Below are 23190 nucleotides of genomic sequence, written 5' to 3' on the forward strand. Positions count from 1 at the left end.
GTTCAAACTGTGGTTCAAGAAATAGGTCAAACACTTGGTGGGGGTGGTTTATGGACAGTTTTCTGCAATGAAATTAACAAAGTGAAACACGAAATCAACACAAATTCAAAGACAGGTTGGTTATTGGCTTCCCTGTAATGTTCCAATCCTTGATTCAAACTAATTATACGCTATCTTCACCCTAATCCAACACCAGTCAACCAACTAAACGAAGATTAATTGGGTTTTCGAAAGCACGAATTAAGAAAACGTGATTACAACGATTAATCAATTTTGCACAATGAATTAGGCAACTAAGCGTATACCTAATTTGAAAAACCCAAAACAGATTAAAACAATGCAAGGTCAGGAGCACAATGACAACAAATTAACCTCATGGAGACAATGCAGTTTGACCAATTACCAACCCAGAACAATTTAAGTTGCCCTAAAAACGAAATTAAAACTCCAAACTAGAATTGAATTCATTATCCAGCAGTGCAAATAGAATGGAAAACGCACAACAAAACCTATAAAATGCAAATGCTTCTAATTCGAAATGCAAACCACAAAACGAAAAACCCCTAAAACGAAATGAAACCCTAAACTGAAACACAATCTAAAAACGCAATTTAAAAACCAAATTAGAACAGAATACGGAACGAATGAAGAAAACACAATATCAATTCCAATTTATCATGTGAAAACGAAAGTAGAAGAGGAACCCAAACGAAAATGCTAAGCAAGAACAGAAAAATGAAAATGGAGAAGAAACTAAGATGCAAAAATGAACTTCATTAATTAGAAAACGAGTTTATTGTAAAAAGAGAAGAGAAAATAAAAATGGACCTCCATGGAGCTCTCTTGAGAAGACAAAACGTAAAAACGAGAATGAGAGCATCAGAGAGTGTTTTAGGGGCTGCCCCCTTTTTGCACACAACCCTAGGTTAGATTTACTAATGGGCTCTCCAAGAACGTCCAAAAACAACCCAAACTTAAATCTACCCAAAAATGTCTAAAAACGAAATTACAACTTAAATTAAATTAAAATGCTGATGTGGCAAGTGAAGGATGACATGGCAGCTCCCCTTGATGTCCCAAATTAATACTCCAAAAATTTCTCTACAATTAATAATGAAAATAATTAGTCTCAGATAATTCAAATTAATTAAAATAAGAGTTTCTGGTCAAATTAAGCACAAATAGGAAAAATGGGGAAATAATGAACATTCAACCACAACTCTCTAATTAAATCTAGTACAATAAGCTAAGTGAAGTCAAGAAAATATTGACACATCAGGGGGGAGGGGTTAATTAGATTTCAATATCTTTTTAAATCTTTAAAGAATCTTTAATCTTGAAATCATTAGTCAAAGGTGTTTGAATCAATCAAGTAAAGAAATATAAAAGAAAGACTAAAACATACAAAGATTTATACTAGTTCAGCTCTTACAAGAAGCCTATATCCAGTCTTCCCTCAAGAATATAATCATACACTCAATTGATATCCTCACCACACTCAAATCTAATACAACCAATATAAGAGAGGAATACACACACTCTCAAACCTGGCCTACCCGACACATGTATTAAATCAAACATAAAGTATAAGAACCTGAAGAGATTACACTCAAATAGTGCAGATATATCAGAACAAGTAAGCTCCTTTGAGTCTTGATGGATTTCTTGTTTTCTTCTTCACCAATGTACCTTCAAACCTCCAAGAACTCTTCTTTAATATGTCTATATTCAAACTCGGAGAAAATATAAGTATATTGCTAATTAAAAACGTTAATTAGCTAGATCATCAATCTTATTTATATAGAAAATCAATTTCTGTCGCAGTTTAATCGATTAGATTAATATCATAATCAATTATTTTCTGTTTTAATCGATTAAGTCACTTATATAATCGATTAAAATGACAATTGTGCCTTATACTACTTCTATCAACGAACTTAATAGATTAGATTGTTAGCATAATGGATTAAACCATTGTTTATGTTTTAGTTGATTATGCCACTTATGTAATCAATTAAAATGACATTATATCTTGATATGATTCCTTTTGTCATTTTCTAACAGATTAGACTATGTGCATAATAGATTATGCCTAACTTTCTGTTTTAATCGATTATGCTACTTATGTAATTGATTATAACAAATAGTTTTGCGTTGTTTTTTCTTTCTAAGAATTTTGATTTCTTTTAATAGATTAGATTACTTATGTAATCGATTAATACTACTAGAAATATATAATATTGACTTGTTCAATCATCTATAATGACTTTTAATTCCAATTTAAAACCAAATATACAAGTAATGATTAATCAACCACTGATTGCAACAACATGTATATGGTTTAATCGATTATGACCATGTTTGCAACATATATATACTATTTGAGTAAATTTTCTAAAAATAAGCAATGTGAAGTATTGATTAAGTAGGGATTAAATTTAAATGTTATCAACTACTTAATATTAAATGAGTACAAGGCACTAGCATTACTTTTAAACTTTCTAATTTCAGTACTAATATCAGATGTAATGTTCCAAGTACAAGCGTATAGTAGCATGATAAAATTGTTAATCATTATGCAACAAGATTATAGTTTTGGTAATCAATCATACTAACAACAAAACTATAAATCAGACATATAATGTGTACAATGAATACAAACATATATCCAGACACAATTTGGTTCAAGGTGATCAAATTTGGTAAGGCATATAATGTGTACAATGTATTCAAAACAAATATCCAATTATTTGTTACAATGTAGTTTATACATCACAGAAGTTGTTTTAACCAAATGAGCACATAACCAGAGTGAACAAATGACTAGCTAATCGATTATACTCATTTGTAATCAACTAAATGTATGTAGCAATGTGTAATTAGAACATGCTAGTAGCATAATTTAATTCTCCTCATATTTAAACATGCAGAATCATAGTTCTAGATGTCTTAGGAATCAATATTATTAAACTTCAGTGTTAAACATCTAAAACTAGATGAAATATAAATTTCAGAATATTGAATGATAATAAACATATAATCATTACCACTTATTACTAGATCAATATACTACAAGGATCCAATTTGGTAACTTTCTGAAGTTATAATCACATACTTAGATTCCAAATTATCTTAAATAAGAACAATACTAACATAGACAAATTTTGACTTTCATAAAAGTTCTAGAAATGAGAAGTAAACATGACTAAGCAGTGGAATTTTCAAATATCATAGTTAAAGTACTAATCATTTGATAGGTTCTGAAACAAGATACTAGTAGCAGAAATAAGGTCTTAATCAACTAACACAAACAATATACTAGGATAACAATATAGCTGATGTTCATCTATGAACGCCCATCCTGTTTAACTTTTCCTTAACCCCATGTGATGTAAGGCAAGCTTAGAAATGAGATTGGTCTTGTTATAACCTCTTGTAATCTCATATGTGGGATCAACATTATAATAGCTTATAATTTTGGACACAAAAATTGTATATGGAAGACAAGTTATGTTCTGTTTGGTGATCTTGAGCATATTATTTAAGATAGCCTTTGCCCAGATAGTTTGGATTTTCCCTTTTAGAGCATGAATAAGATAAATGTCTTATGTGGTTAATCAAGCATGGTTGCTCCCCTTTGGAAGTAGAATCCATGCACACAGAGGATGATCGTTTTTCATCCTTCTTGCCCTATACAAAGTGTAATCTTTGGGCACTTCAAGGTGTCTTAAACCGGCTTTGTATATAGCCAACTTAGTTACTCCTGGTAAACCTAAATGAGATTTTTGGCCTCCTAGACAAAAACTAGCAAGAGATGTCCATACTTCATCATTTAGTCTAATGTTCACAACCTTTACCCTAGAACAAAAAATACCATTAACAAGTTTTAACTTTGATGCATTGCTTAAATGGTTGTTGTAAAAACATGCAATTAAGGATGGTTTTCTAATGTCAACAAATTTCCTAACTTTTATTTTACTGTTTTGGCCCGTGTAACCAATTCTTGTTTGTTCAATACACTTTGTGATGCTAGAAGACCTTCTAAGTTAGAACTCCCTGGGGTGAACTTAGATAATGTCTTCATAAGGTATTTTTCTCTTTCCATTTGATTTGAAAAATTTTCACACTCTTGAGCACACACCTTGTTATCATGTATATTTTGCCTAGGTGCATTTTCTATGGCCTCTAGCTTAGATTTCAGATCTTTGTTTTCCTTGTCTATATTTTCTAATCTACCTTTTAGGTACTTGATTTCACTCTTAAGCCTATTGTTTGAGTATTCAAGTTTCCTAGCCTCTTCATGCAACTCTTGAAATACATCAAGCAATTGATAATATCTATCTTCTATGCACTCATTTTCAAAGCTATTTTACGCTGCTTTCTGATGATATTGATCCATCCATTAAGAACAAATTTTTCTCCTCTTTAATGCTTTCAAAAGATTCAGTTGAACTGCTTGAAGCATTGTCTTCCCAAGCTATATAAGCTTTCTTCTTTTTCTGAATTCTACTGTATTCTACTGTCAGAGTTGTTCTTTTCCTCTAGCTTTTGCTTCATCTTTACCATAGGACATTATGGTTTTATATGTCCAACTTTGCCACATTCAAAGCATGTAGGAGCAACAACGAATTTTTGCTTCCTTCTATAAGATCTTCTATTTCCTGCATAATCATTGTTAGCTTTATTTTTGAATTTCAAAAATTTGAAGAACTTCTTTACCGTAAAACTCATTGCTTCACTTCAAAATTTTTAGCTTCTTCAGAATTGTTCTTTCTTGAGTTGGTTTTGTTGGTTGTTCTTGCAAGAGTAATGATTTGTCTTTTCTCTCCTTCTTCTTCTTATTTCAGCCTTCCTAATTCCATTTCATGTTTCCTCAATTTTTCAAATAATGTTGCCATGTTCATGGTAGTGAGGTCTCTTGATTCTGATATGGCTATGACCTTGGACTGCCAAGTTCTGTTTAGGCTCTTCAATATCTTGATATTCAATTCTTCTTTGTTAAAATTCTTGCCAAAGGCAAGGAGATGATTTACTATGTGTGTAAATTTTTTCTACACATCATAGATACTTTCTCCATTCTTCATTCTAAACATTTCATACTCTTGAATCAAAGAATTTTTTCTAGCCCTTAACACTTCATCAATCCCCTCATGTGTGACCTCAAGAACATCCCACATTTCTTTTGCAGCACATACAAAGATTCTATAAATTCATCAATTGTTGGTGCAAAAGAAATGTTGTTCTTAGCCCTTGCGCCCTTTTGTTTTCTTCAGCAGTACATTAAGAAAAGTCCTTAGGTTTAATCTTTCCATTTTAAATCCTGGTTGGTTCATAGGGACCATTAATAACAACATCCCACACACCCTTGTCTACTAATTCCAAGAAGATCTTCATCCTAATTTTCCTAAAAGGATAGTTTTCACCAACAAACAATGGTGGCATGTTTGTGGATGCCCTTACACCAAAGGTTTGATATATATTGGCCATTCTGGATTTTTCAATTGATTAAATTTCGACTAACTAGCTCTTATGCTAATTTTTAGAAAAGTAGTCCCTGTATCTCAAGCCAAGAAGGGGGTGAATTGGATTTGAATAACTTTTTAAATCTTTAAAGAATATTTAATCTTGAAATCACTAGTCAAAGGTGTTTGAATCAATCAAGTAAAAAAAATATAAAAGAAAGGCTAAATCACACAAAGATTTATATTGGTTCTACTCTTATAAGAAGCCTACACCCAGTCTTCCCTCAACAACCTTAGTTGAGGGGTAATTCGCTAATCAAGATTTGAGTTTATGAATATAATGATACACTCAATTGATATCCTCACCATACTCAAATCTAGTACAACCAATAAAACAGAGGAATACACTCACTCTCAAACCTGGCTTACCCAGCATATGTATCAAATCAAACACATCCTAAAGATATTACACTCAAATAGTGCAAATATATCAGAACAAGTAAGCTCCTTTAAGTCTTGATGGTTTTGTTGTTTTCTTCTTCACCAATGTAGCTTCAAACCTTCAAGAACTCTTCTTTAATATTCATGTACTCAAACTTAAAGAAACTTTCAGTATATTACCAATTAAAAATGTTAATGAGTCAAGTCACCAATCTAATTTATTTAGAAAATCAATTTTTGTCGCAGTTTAATCGATTAGATTAATATCATAATCGATTATACTTTTGTTTTTGTTTTAATTGATTATGTCACTTATATAATCGATTAAAATGATAGTCATGCATTATACTGCTTCTATCAACTAACCTAACAGATTAGGATGTTAGCATAATGGATTAGACCATTGTTTCTGTTTTAATCGATTATGCTACTTATGTAATCGATTAAAATGACATTGTGTCTTGTTATGCTTCCTTTGTCATTGTCTACCGGATTAGACTATTTGCATAATAATGCCTAACTTTTTGTTTTAATCGATTATGCTACTTATGTAATCGATTATAACAAATAATTTTGCCGTGGTTTTTCTTTCTATGAATTTTGTCTTCATTTAATAGATTAGATTACTTATGTAATCGATTAATACTACCAAAACTATTCAATTTTGACTTGTTTAGACCTATTTCATTCATTTATTCATTATCTATACATCGAACACAAACATGTTTAATGTTTTAAACATTTGTTTACCAATTATGTTGCCATGAATGTTTAGAATATTTTCTATTCATTATCAACCACTCATCAAAAACCAATATGTTTAAAGTTTAATGCTCCCTCTATCAACAATAAGAAAAGACTACCTATCGCCAATACAAGTTGGCTTGGAATAAACAATGGCTCGAAGATCTCGGCATGATAGGCCCTCAAGGAGCTATGTAGAGTGGCCATTCGTCTAAAGACATTGACTTGATTAGCCAAGGAGATCGACCAAATAGCCTTCACACCTAAGAGCTCGGCTGGATTAACCAATCAAGGAGCTCGGACAAATGACCACTATATCTGAGATCTCAGCTAGATTAGCCACTCAAGGAGCTCAACCTTAAGGCAACCTACTTTAAGAGCTCGGTTGGATGAGCCACTCGAGTAGATCAGCCATAAAGCCTATCTACTTTAAGAACTCGACTCGATGAGCCACTTAAGGAGCTTGACCTCAAGGCCATTATACTTTAAGAGCTAAGTTTTATGAGCCACTCAAAGAGTTTGACCCTAAGGCTAATATACTTTAAGAGCTTAATTGGATAAGCCACTCAAGGAGAACTCGATCTAAAAGCCAATTTACTTAAAGAAGAAGACTAGTTTCAATAGCCAAATTAAATAAGATCAACCTCTATGACTAATCCAAATTGAATAAGACCAACCTCCACAACCAATACACACCAAGTGAGCTCAGCCTCAACTACCAAATTGAAGAACTTAGGCCCAACGACCAATCTCAAAGAATCTCGGCCTCAACAGCCAAATCGAATAAGCTTGGCTTCAATGACCAAACTGAACAAGCCTAGTCTCAAAGGTCAATCCACCTAGAAACACTACCTCAAGGCCAATTCACTTACAAACACGGTTGAATGGTTCGTCCATTGAGAAACTACACAAGTAGGCTCAAGGTTTGATATAACCTTATACACAAAACCAAACTCCCGAGACTGAGGAGCTTATGTTACTAAACATATTAAAAGAACGTTTCCCAATAAATTCCCTTTAAGCATCTTCATTATGGAGCAACCAAATATACGCCTATTTGGGCAATATTCACATATATTAACTAAATATCCATACTTTGGTATGTTGTTTATTATTTATCATTATATTATTATTTATTATATTGTTATTATACTCTCGAGGTAATTATTATTCTAATAAAAACATAGATCCACAATTCATGTTAATTGTATAAATAAAATCAGTATTCTACTAAGAATGCTCGCTTAAGAAATCATTCACTTAATAATACTAATTCTCTTATTGATTTGAATATTCGTAATTCTCTTATGGATTTGAATATTCGTAATTCTCTTATTGATTTGAATATTCGAAAATCTATTGAAGGAAAATCTAACGATAAAGAGACTTTTTCAAAATAAAAATATTCTAAATAAAAGGAATGTTTTTTTCATAAGTATTAAAATTTTAAATTTAGTCACGAGTTAATGAGTTATTTAATAGAAAAAAATAATAATTAAACTAAATTTCATGGAGTCACTAAACTTATTAAAAAGATATTCCTAAAATATTAACATCTTTAATTGTCTTAACACTATTTAAACAATGTGAGTTTGACTTTTATTTAGTAAAAGAGATTTTTCCATTTTTTTTACCCCGTATCTCGCTCAATATAGTTCTGAAAAATAATTTTTTCAACAAAAATTATCAACAAATAAAACAATTATTTTTTTTAAATCTGAAATATATTTTTACAAATTTTTAACATAATATAATTTATATTTTCAAATATATTGATAATAAATCTGAATTACATAAAATAAATATTTATTTTACTTTGTACACATGCTAAAATACTAACAGATTATATCATAAATTGCATTACCGGTTTAAATTTCTCATCTCTTTTAATCTTTTGATAATGTGCATTTTCGTTGCAACCTCTTAAATTAACCTCTTACTTCTTTACTTAATTTTCTTAACCACTTACCACTCTCGATCTATTTTTTTATTCATCTCCTAATTAATTTTAGTATTTGTATTAATTTAATTATAATTAGAAAAGTAATTAAAAAAATGAAGTTGATAAGTTGACAAATAAACAAATTAACCAAAACAGTTTTTAGAATGCAACAAGCTAAATCTTATAATAAAAACAATAAGTTGTATGTGATGGTTTTAAAATAGGATCCTGAAAGTAAATCTAGACAGATTCTGCACTACAAAAAATTAGAATTTTACTGGGGGTTATTTTTTACTTTTCCGGCGGTTTTAACCCCAGAAAAATGTTACCCACGGTTAGAAAAACCGTTGGCAAAACCTGCGTCGCTAAGTAATTACCGGCGGTTTTTTGTAAAACCGCCGAAAATGGGGGGTTTTCAAAAACCGCCGGAATTACCAGGGGTTTTGTGAGAACCGCCGGTATTAGTAGGGGTTTTGAGAAAACCGCCGGTATTAACGGGGTTTTGTGAGAACCGCCGGTATTAGCAGAGGTTACTGAAAAACCGCCGGAACTAGCAGAGATTCTCCCAAAACCGCCCCTAATTTGCATATGGGGTTTTAAAACCGCCGGAAGTGTATCTAATTAATTTTTTTTGGTATTTTTTTATTGTAATAAAATTGGATTATAATAAAAATTGTTTTATTGAGAAAACAAACAATAAATTAATATAAACTAAAATTGAATAATATTGTATAAAATAAACAACATTGTTCAACCTAATATCGTTCATACAATTAATTGTTCATACATAAAAATTAAAAAGAAAGATGTACATATGTTCTATATAGATGTTCAATACATATATTCAATACAAATGTTCAATACTAAAAATATGACTCATAAAGATATTCAATAACAATATCTAATTTTCTTCTTCTTCATTACATCCATTGTTTGGCACACTCCCTTTATCAGATACCTACAATATAAAAATGAAATCACAAAAAATTAAAAATAAAATTTGTGAAAACTTTAAAACTGAGGGGTAACAAATTTTCTTATTTTTTCAGTTGAATTGTACAATTCTAGAGTTGTCAAATTAAAAGAGAGTATGTATCAAATAGTATATTGTAAATTAAAGCACAAATAAATCTCAATCAGTAAAACTTAGCAAAAACTGTCCAGAATAATGAGCTGAATAAAGAATCATACAGTTAATCAGTCCAATATTGAGGCAAGTAACCCATAACAAGACCACTTAAACACGACACAAAAACACATAATTAAAAGAACATCAAGGTGAGCCCTTACATTTTTACCCACATAATGTTAGGAAATGCAATAAAACTTGTCAAAATTGGTGCACCCAGGGCAGATATAACCCTCCAACTCCAAAGGCATACTTGCCAACCATTGGAATATCTGCAAATGCATTTGGCAGCCTGTTAATCAGTTACTAAGACGTATACAACAGAAGGACTTGCCACTATTCAAATACTAAACTGCAATAACAATGATTTAATATACTTGGTGTCGTAGCCTTCTAGGAAATTCTGCTGGATTCCAATCATAAAGCTTAAACGAAATCCGACCTATTTGGCACTACAAGTGAACTTTCAATCAGTAAAAGTTAACAACAATTATTCCACGATACTAACATACATTTGAAACAAAAACATAAACAAGAAGGTTAATAAAATGATTGACTCTGTAATGCATAGCTCAGGCAGAATACAGCTTGAGAGTGAAACTAAAATAAAAACAAGATTAAATTAAACCATTGGCATGGCAAATTATATGCAAAAAATATTTCAAGAAGATCGGTTAGTCATCAGAAACTCAACAACTTTTAAAAATAAAAAATAGCACCTTAATATAAGTATCCATGACTTTCATTATAGATCTCCATGATGCAGAGAAGTCAAATCTCAAAGCATGAGATCCAAGTTTAGCGGAATTGATCCCCTTACAAGTTGCAACAATAATTGAATAAATAGTGGATTATTTATTTTGAATAAAAATTTCATAACGAAAAAATTGTCCTAGAAAAGAAATTAAATAAGCATTGATCAAAGCAAGGGAAGGGAGCAGCCATTTCTTGTAGGCTTTTGTTTCCTTTAGTTATCCCACATGAATGAAGAGAGGAGAACAAGCGTCAAGAAAATTGAACAACCCAAGTAAAATATTTCTATGTATTAATATGATGAATATCTTTGCTTAAAATAAAGGTAATTGCATAGTATCCCATTATGTTATCAACTTCAAGATCCATCCCAACTATTCAAAATTCAATACAGTTCTTTTTATCAGTGAAACCAATGTCACATCAGATGTTTGGTATAGACTTGAACAAGAAATAGATAATGATATTCTTACCAGCAGTTGTAGTCTCACCAAGAATATCCTTGAATTGGTGTGAATCAAGTTTAGAACCTGAACAAAGCATTGAATAGAATAACCTGCAAAGGGAGGGAAGTTTACCAGATATCAAGCTAGAATCCTTTATATGAATAAAACGTTCTTGCTATCACAATGTCTCTACCTATTAATTATATTAGAAAAATAATTACAAATTTGACACTTCATATTGTTTTCTTAAAAAAAATATTTTTAATATATTTTATTACTGTTTTTTGTGTTGCCAATTAATATCCTAAATTAGTAGTTAAAGAGTTAAAAATATATAATGAAAATATGACGAGTTGATGATATTAAATAATTAAAGGAAAAATATATTGATAAAATATAAATAATACTGGAATGAATCGGATAATAAAGTTGTTTTTATTAAAGATAGAAAAGACAGGAGAAACGTCTAATTACAGTAACTAAAATATAAAATCACAAGGTTTCTTTCACCAATTCCCAAATGGAACAAACTTCATTATGATCAGAAGCCACAAGGTCCCAAGCAACTTCCATCCACTACTTTTTGCCATGCAAATTTTGTCCTTTTTCATTTTATTTATTTTCAGAAAACAGACCAAGATGTTGAAGATAATGCTCTAAATACTTGCAATAAGAATTGCATAAATAATAACCTTATCAAGCACAAAATTCAAACTAAACATCTCTACAGTCAAAGCATGGACCTTCCAAAGCAAAACAGTAATTTGTTCGAGGGTGGTGGTTTGACTGCTCCCAGTATTTTTCATTGAATGCTTTATTTAACAGGGAAGAAATATTTTGTTTTGTTCAGTTTCTATAGGCATATATTTTTAGAGATGGTGCTTCTAAAGCAGATCAAGGGTGTAAAGGAAGGGGACCAACCTATTACGCGAGTTTTGCCAAGTAGCCAACCTAAAATGTTAATCAACAATTCACATAACCAACTCAACCCCAAGTAAAATATTGACACCAAATATCTGAAAGATATGCCTGTTATGCAGAAATAAAAAAAATTGACAATTATATTCTCAATAACTCTGTTTGCAATTCAACAACTTATTTTTCTAAAGAACGAGTAGCAACGTCAAAATCCTGAAACTCCTCATATCACCTTCTTGATTTTCGGGTCTGTCACAAAAAGAAGAAAACAAAGCTAAACAAAAACCAACTATAAACTAACACTGAAACCAAATACCAAATTCATAGAACATGAATCATGTAAATAGAGAAGAAAAAAGCTTTTTGAAGTCATTCCACACTCAAGTATTTGACTTACTAATGAATGAATAAGTGAACTAACATTATTCTTACAAACTTTTTGAAGGTAAGAGCATGTACAACAATCAAACACATATATGGGATGTGCCTTTCACAGGGATCTCTTCATCACTTTCACTTTCCTCATCACTCTCGCTATCATCATCCATCTACAATTTTCAATAATGGAAATTATCACATAATCAGATAAGAAAAAACAAGTCATTATTTCCATAACAAATTTACCATTATCTTGACCTTTCATGGGAAGATCCTCCTCCTCCTCTTCTTCACTATCTACTCAAATTACACAAAATAAAAACATGCTTGACTATAAAAACATGCCATAGTGTATGCTTTCTAGGTTGAGGACTAGTCTCCTTGAAGAAAAAAGGTTGTCTTGCGAGTTGCAATACACAAACACATCAATAGTTCAATGAAAATGAAACTGAACATTCAGCCACAACATAACGTGTTGGTATTATTGCATTGTAAAAGAACACTCAAAGTAAGTATATATAGAGGTATGTGAACAAATTACAGCTACAGTCAACGAGCTTAAGTGACATGATATTTGACCGCTGGATTTCCATTTTTCTCTTTGGTTTGCCTTCAAGAACTTTCCAAACTAGATTTCGTTTAGCGAAGTAACATTTTGCCACTAAATCACCCTCATGTTTTAATTTATACTGCCACAAAGAGATACATCCTTGAGTTATTTAAAACTCAATGAAAATAATAGTTTCCCAAAATTCTAGAGACAAGTAGTTATATCTAGAATATAACTTCCACGAAACAATTCTTAAAAGTGAAGCTGGGAAATTTGAAGCCTTAAGCTTTTCAACAGAGCTTGATGCAGCCACAGTCGGACTTTCCCTTTTCAAACTAGAGCTTAAATTTTCATTTTGTGTATATGCAATAAAAGTAGTCCCTTGAGAAAGCTTCTTCTGTATCAAATGTAATAGCGAAGGGCTCTTCCTAAGACGTAAACCCAGACGGCTAGGCTCATCAAGTATATTGTAATTGAAGCATGCCATTGCTAAACATGCACAAGGAGAAAAGGAAGTTATCAAAGTATTTAAACTTGATCTTATCATTCCAGTGACTTTTGAATTTTGGACTAATATGTTTGATAGATTGCATTCTTAAATACTTATTTAACATAACAATATAATACAAGTTTTTTAAAAACATTCTTTGTGATATGAAAAATGCATGTTCTTCTATGATCTCAGGTTTATATTATTGTCAATGCTCGTTCAAAGATTAAAATTGTTAGACCCCTGGCACAGGCTTATCTATCTATCTTAGAAAAAGGACAATGATATTGAAAAAGATAAGAAACCTTTTGTGAAGCGGATGAAGGTTTGAAACACTTACTGAGAGGAGCATGCTCTTCTTGGAGCGGTTCCTCCACCTCAAACTTCAACGACACCATTTCAAGGTAAGTCATGAAACTCGTTAGTAGAACCATGAAAAACTTTGAGTGAAGCAAGAAATGGTGAGTCGCAAAAACCCTTAAAAAAGAAAAAGAAAACCCTTTCAACCTCTTTTCTTCAAGACAGAACTGTGTTTTCACAGTTTGGGTGGCGCAATGTTGCTCGTGGTAGCGGATTGCAATTTTTGGTTTTTTGCAGGTGCTGATTTGTGATTTGTGGTTGATCTATTCGTAGACTGTGGTGATGATTTAGGGCTTTGCGTTTTGATTCAATGAGGGAACAAAAATGGCGTTGTTGTAGATTCTGATGACTCACGGTGATCGATACGAGCGCGAGGTGGTGGCTGGAAGGTGAAGAAGATGGAGATCTAATGAAGGTGGCACAGTGAATGACGGCGTAAAGGACATGGTGGCCGACAAAGATGAAGAGTCGAAGTGGAAATGAAGAGTTGAAGTGGAGATGAAGAGATGAACTCCAAACGGTAGTGAAGGAAAAATGACAGACTAGGTTAACCAAAATAATATTTTACTCCGAAAATGATTTTTTTTAAAAATATTTATAACTTAACTGCGGTTTCAAGGAACCGCCAAAAATTACCGAAGTTTCCCAAACCGCCGGAAATAAACCTCTGGTAAAATTGAATGTTTTTGTAGCTAATCTAAACTAATTATTTAAAAAATCTTGCATTTCAGTTTTTTCAAGAAAAGGTGGTTATTTAATCTTATCATATTAAAAAAAATGATGAAGAAGCTAAATATTAGTTATCTTTTCAAAAACCCAACACAAATTTTGAGATTAAGATAGAAAATTTAAAGCTTAAGATAGAGCAGATAACAACAAAGAGAAAAACAGTTTCAGAGTTCCCCACTATGGAAAGCTATCAAAGAAAAGGAAAAGAGAAAGTAAAAGGAACAGAAGAATTCCACGAACTTTTCAAGAAGCTGGAACAACAGTGGGAAGCCTATAAGGAATCCAAGAAAAAAACATCACGCAGACATTCCTTTCTTCATTCAAACCAAACCATTCACAAGCCAAGCAAATATTTTCCCAGGGAACTTGTAACATCCCAAAATACAATAATTACTATAAATCAGAATTAATTACACTTAACAGTAAATGCAGTCTTTAGGACGAACGGTTTTACAAAATTAAACAACCGAATGTCCAATTTCAAAAGTGAACATTTAAAACTAAAAGAAAAACGGACGTCCTACTGCTCCGCTTTCACTTCAACTTCAACTAAGTTCTCTTCTTCTATCACGTCCTCCAAGGTAGCCTCGCCGTCTGCTCACATCCACACGCATAATCATTGCAAAACAGGACGAACGTACACATACGATATACAACACAAGGAAAACGAAAGGGTAAGCTTATATAATCTAATTCATACATTCAACATATACATTTAACATTTCAATTCACACACAATATGTAACTTAACATAGAAATATATATATATATATATATATATATATATATATATATATATATATATATATATATATATATATATACTAGACAGACCGTCCGGACTGTATGAATCTGTGTAGCTACAGGCGTCCTTGCACCCGAGTGATGTAGTAACTGGGATACACTCAACAGCTGCCACTCGAGGTTAGCTCTATCCAAAGTACCCCTAAGGAATAGAACCTCCTGCCATTCCCACACATGACTACTCTCCTCTACGTGAAGATGAGTATCATGGAATATCAGGATGGACCAAGCCAGCATTAGCATAACCGCAGTCATACTTTACCAAGTTCCACATTCAACATATATGAGTCATTCCTCCCTGGAACGCTCGTCCAAAATCCAATATCGTATAATCGTTCCATATAGTGTTCACACTTTAAGTTCTTATAATTTATCATCATTCTCATCTTTAGATTTAAGAGCATAAAATGACGAACGTTCAGTCCTCTAAAGAACTAGGACGAACGTCCAGAGAAAGGTACTGAATGAACGGGGAAATATATAACAAACGTTACTATCTGTTTGGTCAGTTAAATGAACTGACTCGTTGGGAGGTACACTGGTACTTAGAGAAATTTTGATTATAAAGACCTTAGACCAGACCTAATGTAAGAAGGAGAGTCAAGAATATTTGGAACTATCTTTGTAGTAATTCGTATATGGAAGATCGATGCCAGTAATTGAACGAACGTAAGGAAAGAGAATATTATAATACTTGAGCGAACGCTAGTTTATCAAAGTGGTTATTCAATAATACGAACGCTTGGTATAAGACCGAGCGCTATTTAGGACGAACGCTGGGTATAAGACCGAGCGCTATTTAGGACGTATGCTTGGTATAAGACCGAGCGCTATTTAGGACGAACGCTTGGTGTAAGACCGAGCGCTATTTAGGACGAACGCTTGGTATAAGACCGAGCGCTATTTAGGACGTACGCTTGGTATAAGACCGAGCGCTACTTATTTTAAAGTATAAGGGTGAAATTTTATGTTATTTAAATCAAGTTATACAGTATCACTACGCTGAGCCGAATGCTCAATCATAGTATTTCAAATGAGGACGCTCGTTCTCGAACAGAATTCTTTCCGAATGAAAGAATTCCATTTTTAAGTCATTTAATAGGAAACCGAACGGTATAAGACCGTACGATGACGAACGTATTTTATCATAGGGAGTAATTTACATTCAGATTTTTCATATATCTTAACTCAATATTTCTCATACAATTCATACTTTATAATTTCATATCCATCATTAATTCACATACTTTATAGAATTCATCGTATTAACAATTCATACTATACATTAATCATCCATCTTTCAATCCATACGTATCACAATCAACATACAGTTCAACCAACAGAAATCATATTCATCCTAACAGCGATCGTTCATAACAAAGCAATCAGCATACATCTCATGCATCCAGTTCATATCATGTTTTCATCCAACATACAAGTATAAATTAAATTAATAAGCTTCCCTTACCCGGATTTGTAAGCAACTTGTCCTAAACGCAAGATTTTTGGTTTCGTCCAACTAACGTTTTTCTACCCTCAATGTCACTTGACTCTTCCAAAACAAATCTAGCCACAGGAAAAACGAAATACTTAGACTACACACTTGCATGCAGCCAAAACCTAGTTTTTCAGAAAACCTAAGAACGAACTACTGAAGGAGAACTTACCAGTTTCAGCTTTTGAAACTGTTCGGTCCAACTTGTAGCTCACGGTTCCGCGAACGTCCCTACGGTCTCTGAAAGTTGATCGGAGAAGAGGGTGGTGAGTTTCAGTAGAGAGAAGGTGAAGGTTTCTAGAGAGAAGGTGGAGAAAAATGAAGAGTTGAGTTCTGAGGAAGAAGAAGAGTGCGTGCAGGTGAGTGGGAGAGTTTTTTCCAAAAACCAGTTTTGTTAATTCCACGACCAAACGGACGAGCATCTCTTCTGCTGACACCTGCACCCCACTTCTGACTTCAGAAGCTTCTAACGTGACAAGTGACGCTCGTGCATGCAGTGCTTAGTGGGTTTTTAATGGCTCTGAACCATTGACGTGGTGTGCATTGATTATGATTAGACAGATATTTGCAGAGTTAAATTTTCGAGGCCTTACATTCTCCCTAACTACAAAAATTTTCGTCCTCGAAAATTAGTACTTACCCGAAAAGAGATGGGGGTACAAGTTCTTCATTGCATCCTCCACTTCCCACGTTGAGTCGCCAGTCTTCTCGTCCCACACCATTTTAACTAGACGAACGTCTTTTCCTTTGTAGTATTTGGTGCAGTGATCTTCTACACGTACTGGTTGCAGCTCCAACGTTCGATCGTGGCGCAGTTGAACGTCTTCCAACTCCAAGATATGAGAGGGGTTGGCTATGTACTTCCGGAGTTGGGAAACGTGGAAGACTTGATGAAGATTTGACAATTGAGGAGGCAAGGCTAGTTCATACGCCACTGGTCCGATCTTCCTCAAAATTTGGTACGGTCCTATGAACTTGGGGGATAACTTCTTTGGACGAACGGCTCTGCCTACCCCAGCGATCGGATTGAGTCTTAAAAAGACATGGTCTCCTACAGCGAACTCCAAAGGTCTTCTTCTTCTATCCGCATAGGACTTCTGCCTGCTCAGGGACGTCTTCAATCTTTCTTGTATCATCTTCACTTTCTCGGCCGTTTGCTGTATGAGTTCAGGTCCAGTTAGCACGTTCTCTCCTTCCTGGAACCAACAGAGTGGCGTTCTGCACTTCCTACCATAGAGAGCTTCAAACGGCGTCATTCCTATGCTAGACTGAAAACTATTGTTGTACGTGAACTCCACTAGCGGTAAGACTTCGTCCCAAGCGCCTAAGTGATCTAGGACGCACGTCCTCAGTAAGTCTTCAAGCGTCTGGATGGTTCTTTCAGACTGGCCGTCCGTTTAAGGGTGATAAGCCGAACTCATCTGCAGCTTGCTTCCCAACTCACTTTGCAACGATTGCCAAAACCGAGATGTGAATCTCGTGTCTCGGTCAGAAACGATGTTTGAAGGGACCCCATGCAGACGAACGATCTCCTTGATGTACAACTTGGCTAGATTGGTCATCGACATCTTCAGATTTACTACCAGGAAGTGGGCGCTCTTCGTTAGTCTATCCACGATCACCCAAATTGAATCGTGATTTCTGACCGTGCGTGGTAGATGGGTCACGAAATCCATGGAGATGATGTCCCACTTCCACTCCGGAATTTCCAACTGCTGAAGTAACCCGCCCGGTCTCTGATGTTCAGCTTTCGCTCTTTGACAAGTCAAGCATGATGCCACAAAACGAGCGACATCACTCTTCATTCCAGGCCACCAGAACGACTGCCGAAGGTCTTGATACATCTTAGTCATACCAGGGTGTATGCTAAGACGACTATGATGCCCTTCCTCCAAAATGATCTGCTTCAGCTCGCCATCATTAGGGACGCACGTCCTACCCATGTATCGTAATAGGTCGTCCATTCCAGTACTGAACTCCTTTGCTTGATCTGAACCGAGCGTGCTCAAAATCTTCACCAAGTCCTCGTCCTCGCGTTGCTTCATCCTGATACGGTCAAAGACGTTGCTGGATATTCTAAGGTTACAGCATTTGATGCTGTTCGGCTCCAATTCAAACTGCAACCTTAGATCTCTGAAGCTCTCCACTAAACTCAGCTCTTTCACCATCATAACCGAGACATGCACTGCCTTCCTGCTTAGAGCGTCCGCCACTATGTTTGCTTTCCCAGGATGATACAGCAGCTCAAAATCGTAGTCTTTCAAGAATTCTAACCAACGCCTCTGCCTCATGTTCAACTCCTTCTGATCAAATAAATATTTGAGGCTCTTGTGGTCACTGAAGACTTGGAATGTAGACCCGTACAAGTAATGCCTCCAAATCTTCAGTGCAAAAACGACCGCTGCCAATTCCAGGTCGTGCGTTGGGTAATTCCTCTCATGAATCTTCAGTTGACGAGACGCGTACGCTACCGCTCGCTTCTGTTGCATAAGCACACAGCCCAACCCTTGGTGAGACGTGTCGCAGTATACTTCAAAGGGGTTGGACGCGTCAGGAATGATCAACACTGGAGCGCTCGTCAACTTATGCTTCAGCTCTTGAAAACGTTCCTCACACATATCAGTTCAGGCGAACGGTCGATCCTTCCTAGTCAACTGAGTCAGCGGAGCTACTATCTTAGCGAATCCTTCAATAAAGCGTCTGTAGTAGCCCGCGAGCCCCACGAAGCTACGTACCTCAGTGATCGAACGCGGACTTTCCCATTCCAGTACCGCTTGCACCTTAGCTGGATCTACCGAGATACCTCCAGCTGACACAATATGTCCCAAAAACTGCACTTCCTTCATCCAAAATTCACACTTGGACAGCTTTGCATACAATTCCTTTTCTCTCAACACGTTCAGCACTGCCCTCAAGGTTCTTCATGTTCGTCCTTAGTCTTGGAGTAGATGAGAATATCATCTATGAAGACGACCACAAACTTGTCCAAGTACGGTCTGAAGATGCGATTCATATAATCCATGAACACTGCAGGAGCGTTCATTACTCCAAATGGCATTACCACGTACTCATAATGCCCATAACGAGATCTGAACGCTCTCTTCTGGATATCTTCCTCCTTAACTCTGATTTGATGGTATCCAGACCTCAAATCAATTTTAGAGAATACCGTAGCCCCATGCAGTTGATCCAGCAAGTCATCTATTCTTGGCAGGGGATACTTGTTCTTGATGGTCAGCTTGTTTAATTGCCTGTAGTCTATACACAACCGAGAGCTGTCATCTTTCTTCTTCACTAAGAGAACAGGTGCTCCCCATGGTGATACGCTCGGCCTGATAAATTGTTTATCCATTAGCTCTTCAATCCGCTTTTTAAGTTCAACCAACTCTGCAGGTGCCATACGATATGGTTGAACTGAGATGGGTGCTGCTGTCGTCACCAAATCAATGGTGAATTCAACTTCACGAGCAGGAGGTAGTCCAGGTATTTCTTCCGGAAAAACGTCCGGAAACTCATCCACAACCGTTCGTTCTTTACTGCCAACACCGGACGTTCGTTCTTGCCTCAAACCTCCGAGCTCTTGGTCTTCATGCGTCATGATTAGAAAACAGCTCGCACCTTCCATTATGTCCTCCTTTAACTGTCCGAGCGTTACTGATAATTCTTCTTCTTCTTCATCCGGAAACACTAATTCCTTTTTACCACAATCTATGAGAATGTGATTGGTAGCCAACCAATCCATTCCTAAAATCACCTCCAAACCTTGAAGAGGTAGGCAGATGAGGTTTACTTTATACTTACGCCCTTCCACTTCTATAGGACATCTGACGCACATAGTGGACGTCCTAACCTCTCCAGCCGCTGGGGTTGACACCACCAGATCGAACTGCATCTCACTCACTTCTAAACCCAGTTTGCCAACGCACGCCTTCGAGATGAAGGAATGTGTTGCTCCCGAATCAAACAACACGCAGCAAGATTTACCATATACAAAGCATGTACTGATGATGAGTGTACCTGAGCTGGCTGCCTCCGCACCAGTGATGGCATAAACGCGTCCCACTGCTTGGGCTCGTCCACCTCTAGGCTGATTCCTTCCAGCGTTCAGTGGCCTCATCACTGCTCGTCCTCCAAAGTTACACTCGTTCTCCAAATGTCCATTTCTTCCGCAACGAGTACAATGTTTTCCGCCCACCAGCTGAGGGCATGACGAACGATAATGTGGCCCTCCACATTGGAAACAGGGGACGTTACCTTGCTGCCCAGACTGTCCAGCAGGAACCAATGCTTGAGACCCGCTTGTGTTCGATGGCTGATTTGGACGAGCGTAAGGGGATCTCCTCTGATTGACATTGCCTCTTGATACGATTGGTCCCCTTACAACCTGTTGTTGCTTCTTGTGCCTCTCCGCTTCTGCCATGTTCTTCTCTAAAACCTTGGCCCTCTCAACCATGGCAGGAAACGTCCGTATACATAAACTGGAGATTAAAACCTTCAAGTCGCTCCGCAGTCCGTTCTCAAACTTCCTGCACTGCCACTCTTCACTGGTGGCCATCGTATTAAAACGAACCAAGTGTTTGAACTTGTTCGTATATTCAGAAACGGACATTCCGCCTTGGACGAGCTGTAGAAATTCAACTTCCTTGGCAAAGCGGACGCTGTCAGGGAAGTATTCTTCATAAAACTTGCTTCTGAATACTTCCCAAGTGATCGGATTTTGAGCGTCCGTTAAAATTGCCCTCATGCTCGCCCACCAGTGGCTTGCTTCTCCAGTGAATAGATACTCTGTGAACGCCAATCTGTTCTCATCTGGGCATCTCTTGGCGTTGAAAATCCTCTCCATGTCCCTTAGCCACTGATCTGCCTCACCAGGGAGGCACTTCCCACTGAATTTAGCCGGATGGTGCTGTAGAAAACTCTCCAAGCTCCACTCGGTTGGATGGTTAGCGTTAGAAGATGACGCTCCTGGTGTGCCTCTGGTGGCAGCAATGAGATCCATTAACTGCCTTTGAGTAGCCTCAGAATTTTCGCGTGCGGCCTCTAGACTACGTAGAGCAGCTGCGTTCTGCTCCATTAGGGTGGTATTTTGTTGTTGGAGTCTCTCAATGACGGTTTCCAACAACCTAGAGTTGTTGGGAGCATCAGGTTCGTTGGGTTGCGGTGGAGGAGGGAGTCTAGGCGCCATTAGTTCTCTGGACCAGAGAAAAACGAACGTTAGTAATGTTCAAGAGTTAAAAACAATAACTCATTAAACACACGATAGCACACAGTAAAAGCATAGTGTACTCATAACCTACAGTGTCCTTAAAAGAACAAAATTGTTCTGATACCACTAATGTAACATCCCAAAATACAGTAATTACTATAAATCAGAATTAATTACACTTAACAGTAAATCAATGCAGTCTTTATATTAACAACGGGTTCAAAAGCCGAACGGCTTATAGTACAGAATTACAAGAGGTTAGGACGAACGGTTTTACAAAATTAAACAACCGAACGTCCAATTTCAAAAGTGAACATTTAAAACTAAAAGAAAAACGGACGTCCTACTGCTCCGCTTTCACTTCAACTTCAACTAAGTTCTCTTCTTCTATCACGTCCTCCAAGGTAGCCTCGCCTTCTGCTCACATCCACACGGATGATCATTGCAAGACAGGACGAACGTACACATACGATATACAACACAAGGAAAACGAAATGGTAAGCTTATATAATTTAATTCATACATTCAACATATACATTTAACATTTCAATTCACACACAACATGTAACTTAACATAGAAATATATATATATATACTAGACAGACCGTCCGGACTGTATGAATCTGTGTAGCTACAGGCGTCCTTGCACCCGAGTGATGTAGTAACTGGGATACACTCAACAGCTGCCACTCGAGGTTAGCTCTATCCAAAGTACCCCTAAGGAATAGAACCTCCTGCCATTCCCACACATGACTACTCTCCTCTACGTGAAGATGAGTATCATGGAATATCAGGATGGACCAAGCCAGCATTAGCATAACCACAGTCATACTTTACCAAGTTCCACATTCAACATATATGAGTCGTTCCTCCCTGGAACGCTCGTCCAAAATCCAATATCGTATAATCGTTCCATATAGTGTTCACACTTTAAGTTCTTATAATTTATCATCATTCTCATCTTTAGATTTAAGAGCATAAAATGACGAACGTTCAGTCCTCTAAAGAACTAGGACGAACGTCCAGAGAAAGGTACTGAATGAACGGGGAAATATATAACGAACGTTACTATCTGTTTGGTCAGTTAAATGAACTGACTCGTTGGGAGGTACACTGGTACTTAGAGAAATTTTGATTATAAAGACCTTAGACCAGACCTAATGTAAGAAGGAGAGTCAAGAATATTTGGAACTATCTTTGTAGTAATTCGTATATGGAAGACCGATGCCAGTAATTGAACGAACGTAAGGAAAGAGAATATTATAATACTTGAGCGAACGCTAGTTTATCAAAGTGGTTATTCAATAATACGAACGCTTGGTATAAGACCGAGCGCTATTTAG

At 35.8% G+C, this 23190-nt stretch overlaps 2 protein-coding genes across 26 annotated transcripts; both read right to left on the reverse strand.

The window, feature by feature from the left end:
- Positions 1 to 9290: 9290 nt before the first annotated feature.
- Positions 9291 to 14149, reverse strand: LOC124827070 (uncharacterized). Of its 25 annotated transcripts, none has more exons than XM_088102318.1 (11): positions 13761 to 14149; positions 13594 to 13636; positions 12472 to 12510; positions 12257 to 12383; positions 12068 to 12084; positions 11839 to 11946; positions 10945 to 11027; positions 10438 to 10533; positions 10096 to 10170; positions 9880 to 9990; positions 9336 to 9547 (listed from the first exon to the last, which is right to left on the reverse strand). In XM_088102318.1, exons 4-10 carry the CDS (start codon positions 12307 to 12309, stop codon positions 9898 to 9900), a joined length of 525 nt encoding a protein of 174 aa, XP_087958444.1. In that variant the 5' UTR covers positions 12310 to 12383; positions 12472 to 12510; positions 13594 to 13636; positions 13761 to 14149; the 3' UTR covers positions 9336 to 9547; positions 9880 to 9897. The 25 variants fall into 25 exon arrangements, 14 of the variants coding, with proteins under 14 accessions (XP_087958444.1, XP_087958443.1, XP_087958439.1 ...); XM_088102317.1 differs by having other exon boundaries at positions 12460 to 12510; XM_088102313.1 differs by lacking the exon at positions 12472 to 12510.
- Positions 14150 to 19265: 5116 nt separating this feature from the next.
- On the reverse strand, positions 19266 to 21826 carry LOC148191277 (uncharacterized). Its single transcript, XM_088101354.1, has 4 exons — positions 20519 to 21826; positions 19893 to 20335; positions 19703 to 19766; positions 19266 to 19481 (listed from the first exon to the last, which is right to left on the reverse strand). The coding sequence occupies exons 1-4, from the start codon at positions 21824 to 21826 to the stop codon at positions 19266 to 19268; spliced, it is 2031 nt and encodes a 676-aa protein (XP_087957480.1).
- Between the last annotated feature and the right edge of the window lie 1364 nt (positions 21827 to 23190).

Source organism: Vigna umbellata, chromosome 11 (assembly GCF_029865625.1).
Source record: "Vigna umbellata cultivar VRB3 chromosome 11, Vumbellata_1.0, whole genome shotgun sequence".
Lineage (NCBI taxonomy): Eukaryota > Viridiplantae > Streptophyta > Magnoliopsida > Fabales > Fabaceae > Vigna > Vigna umbellata.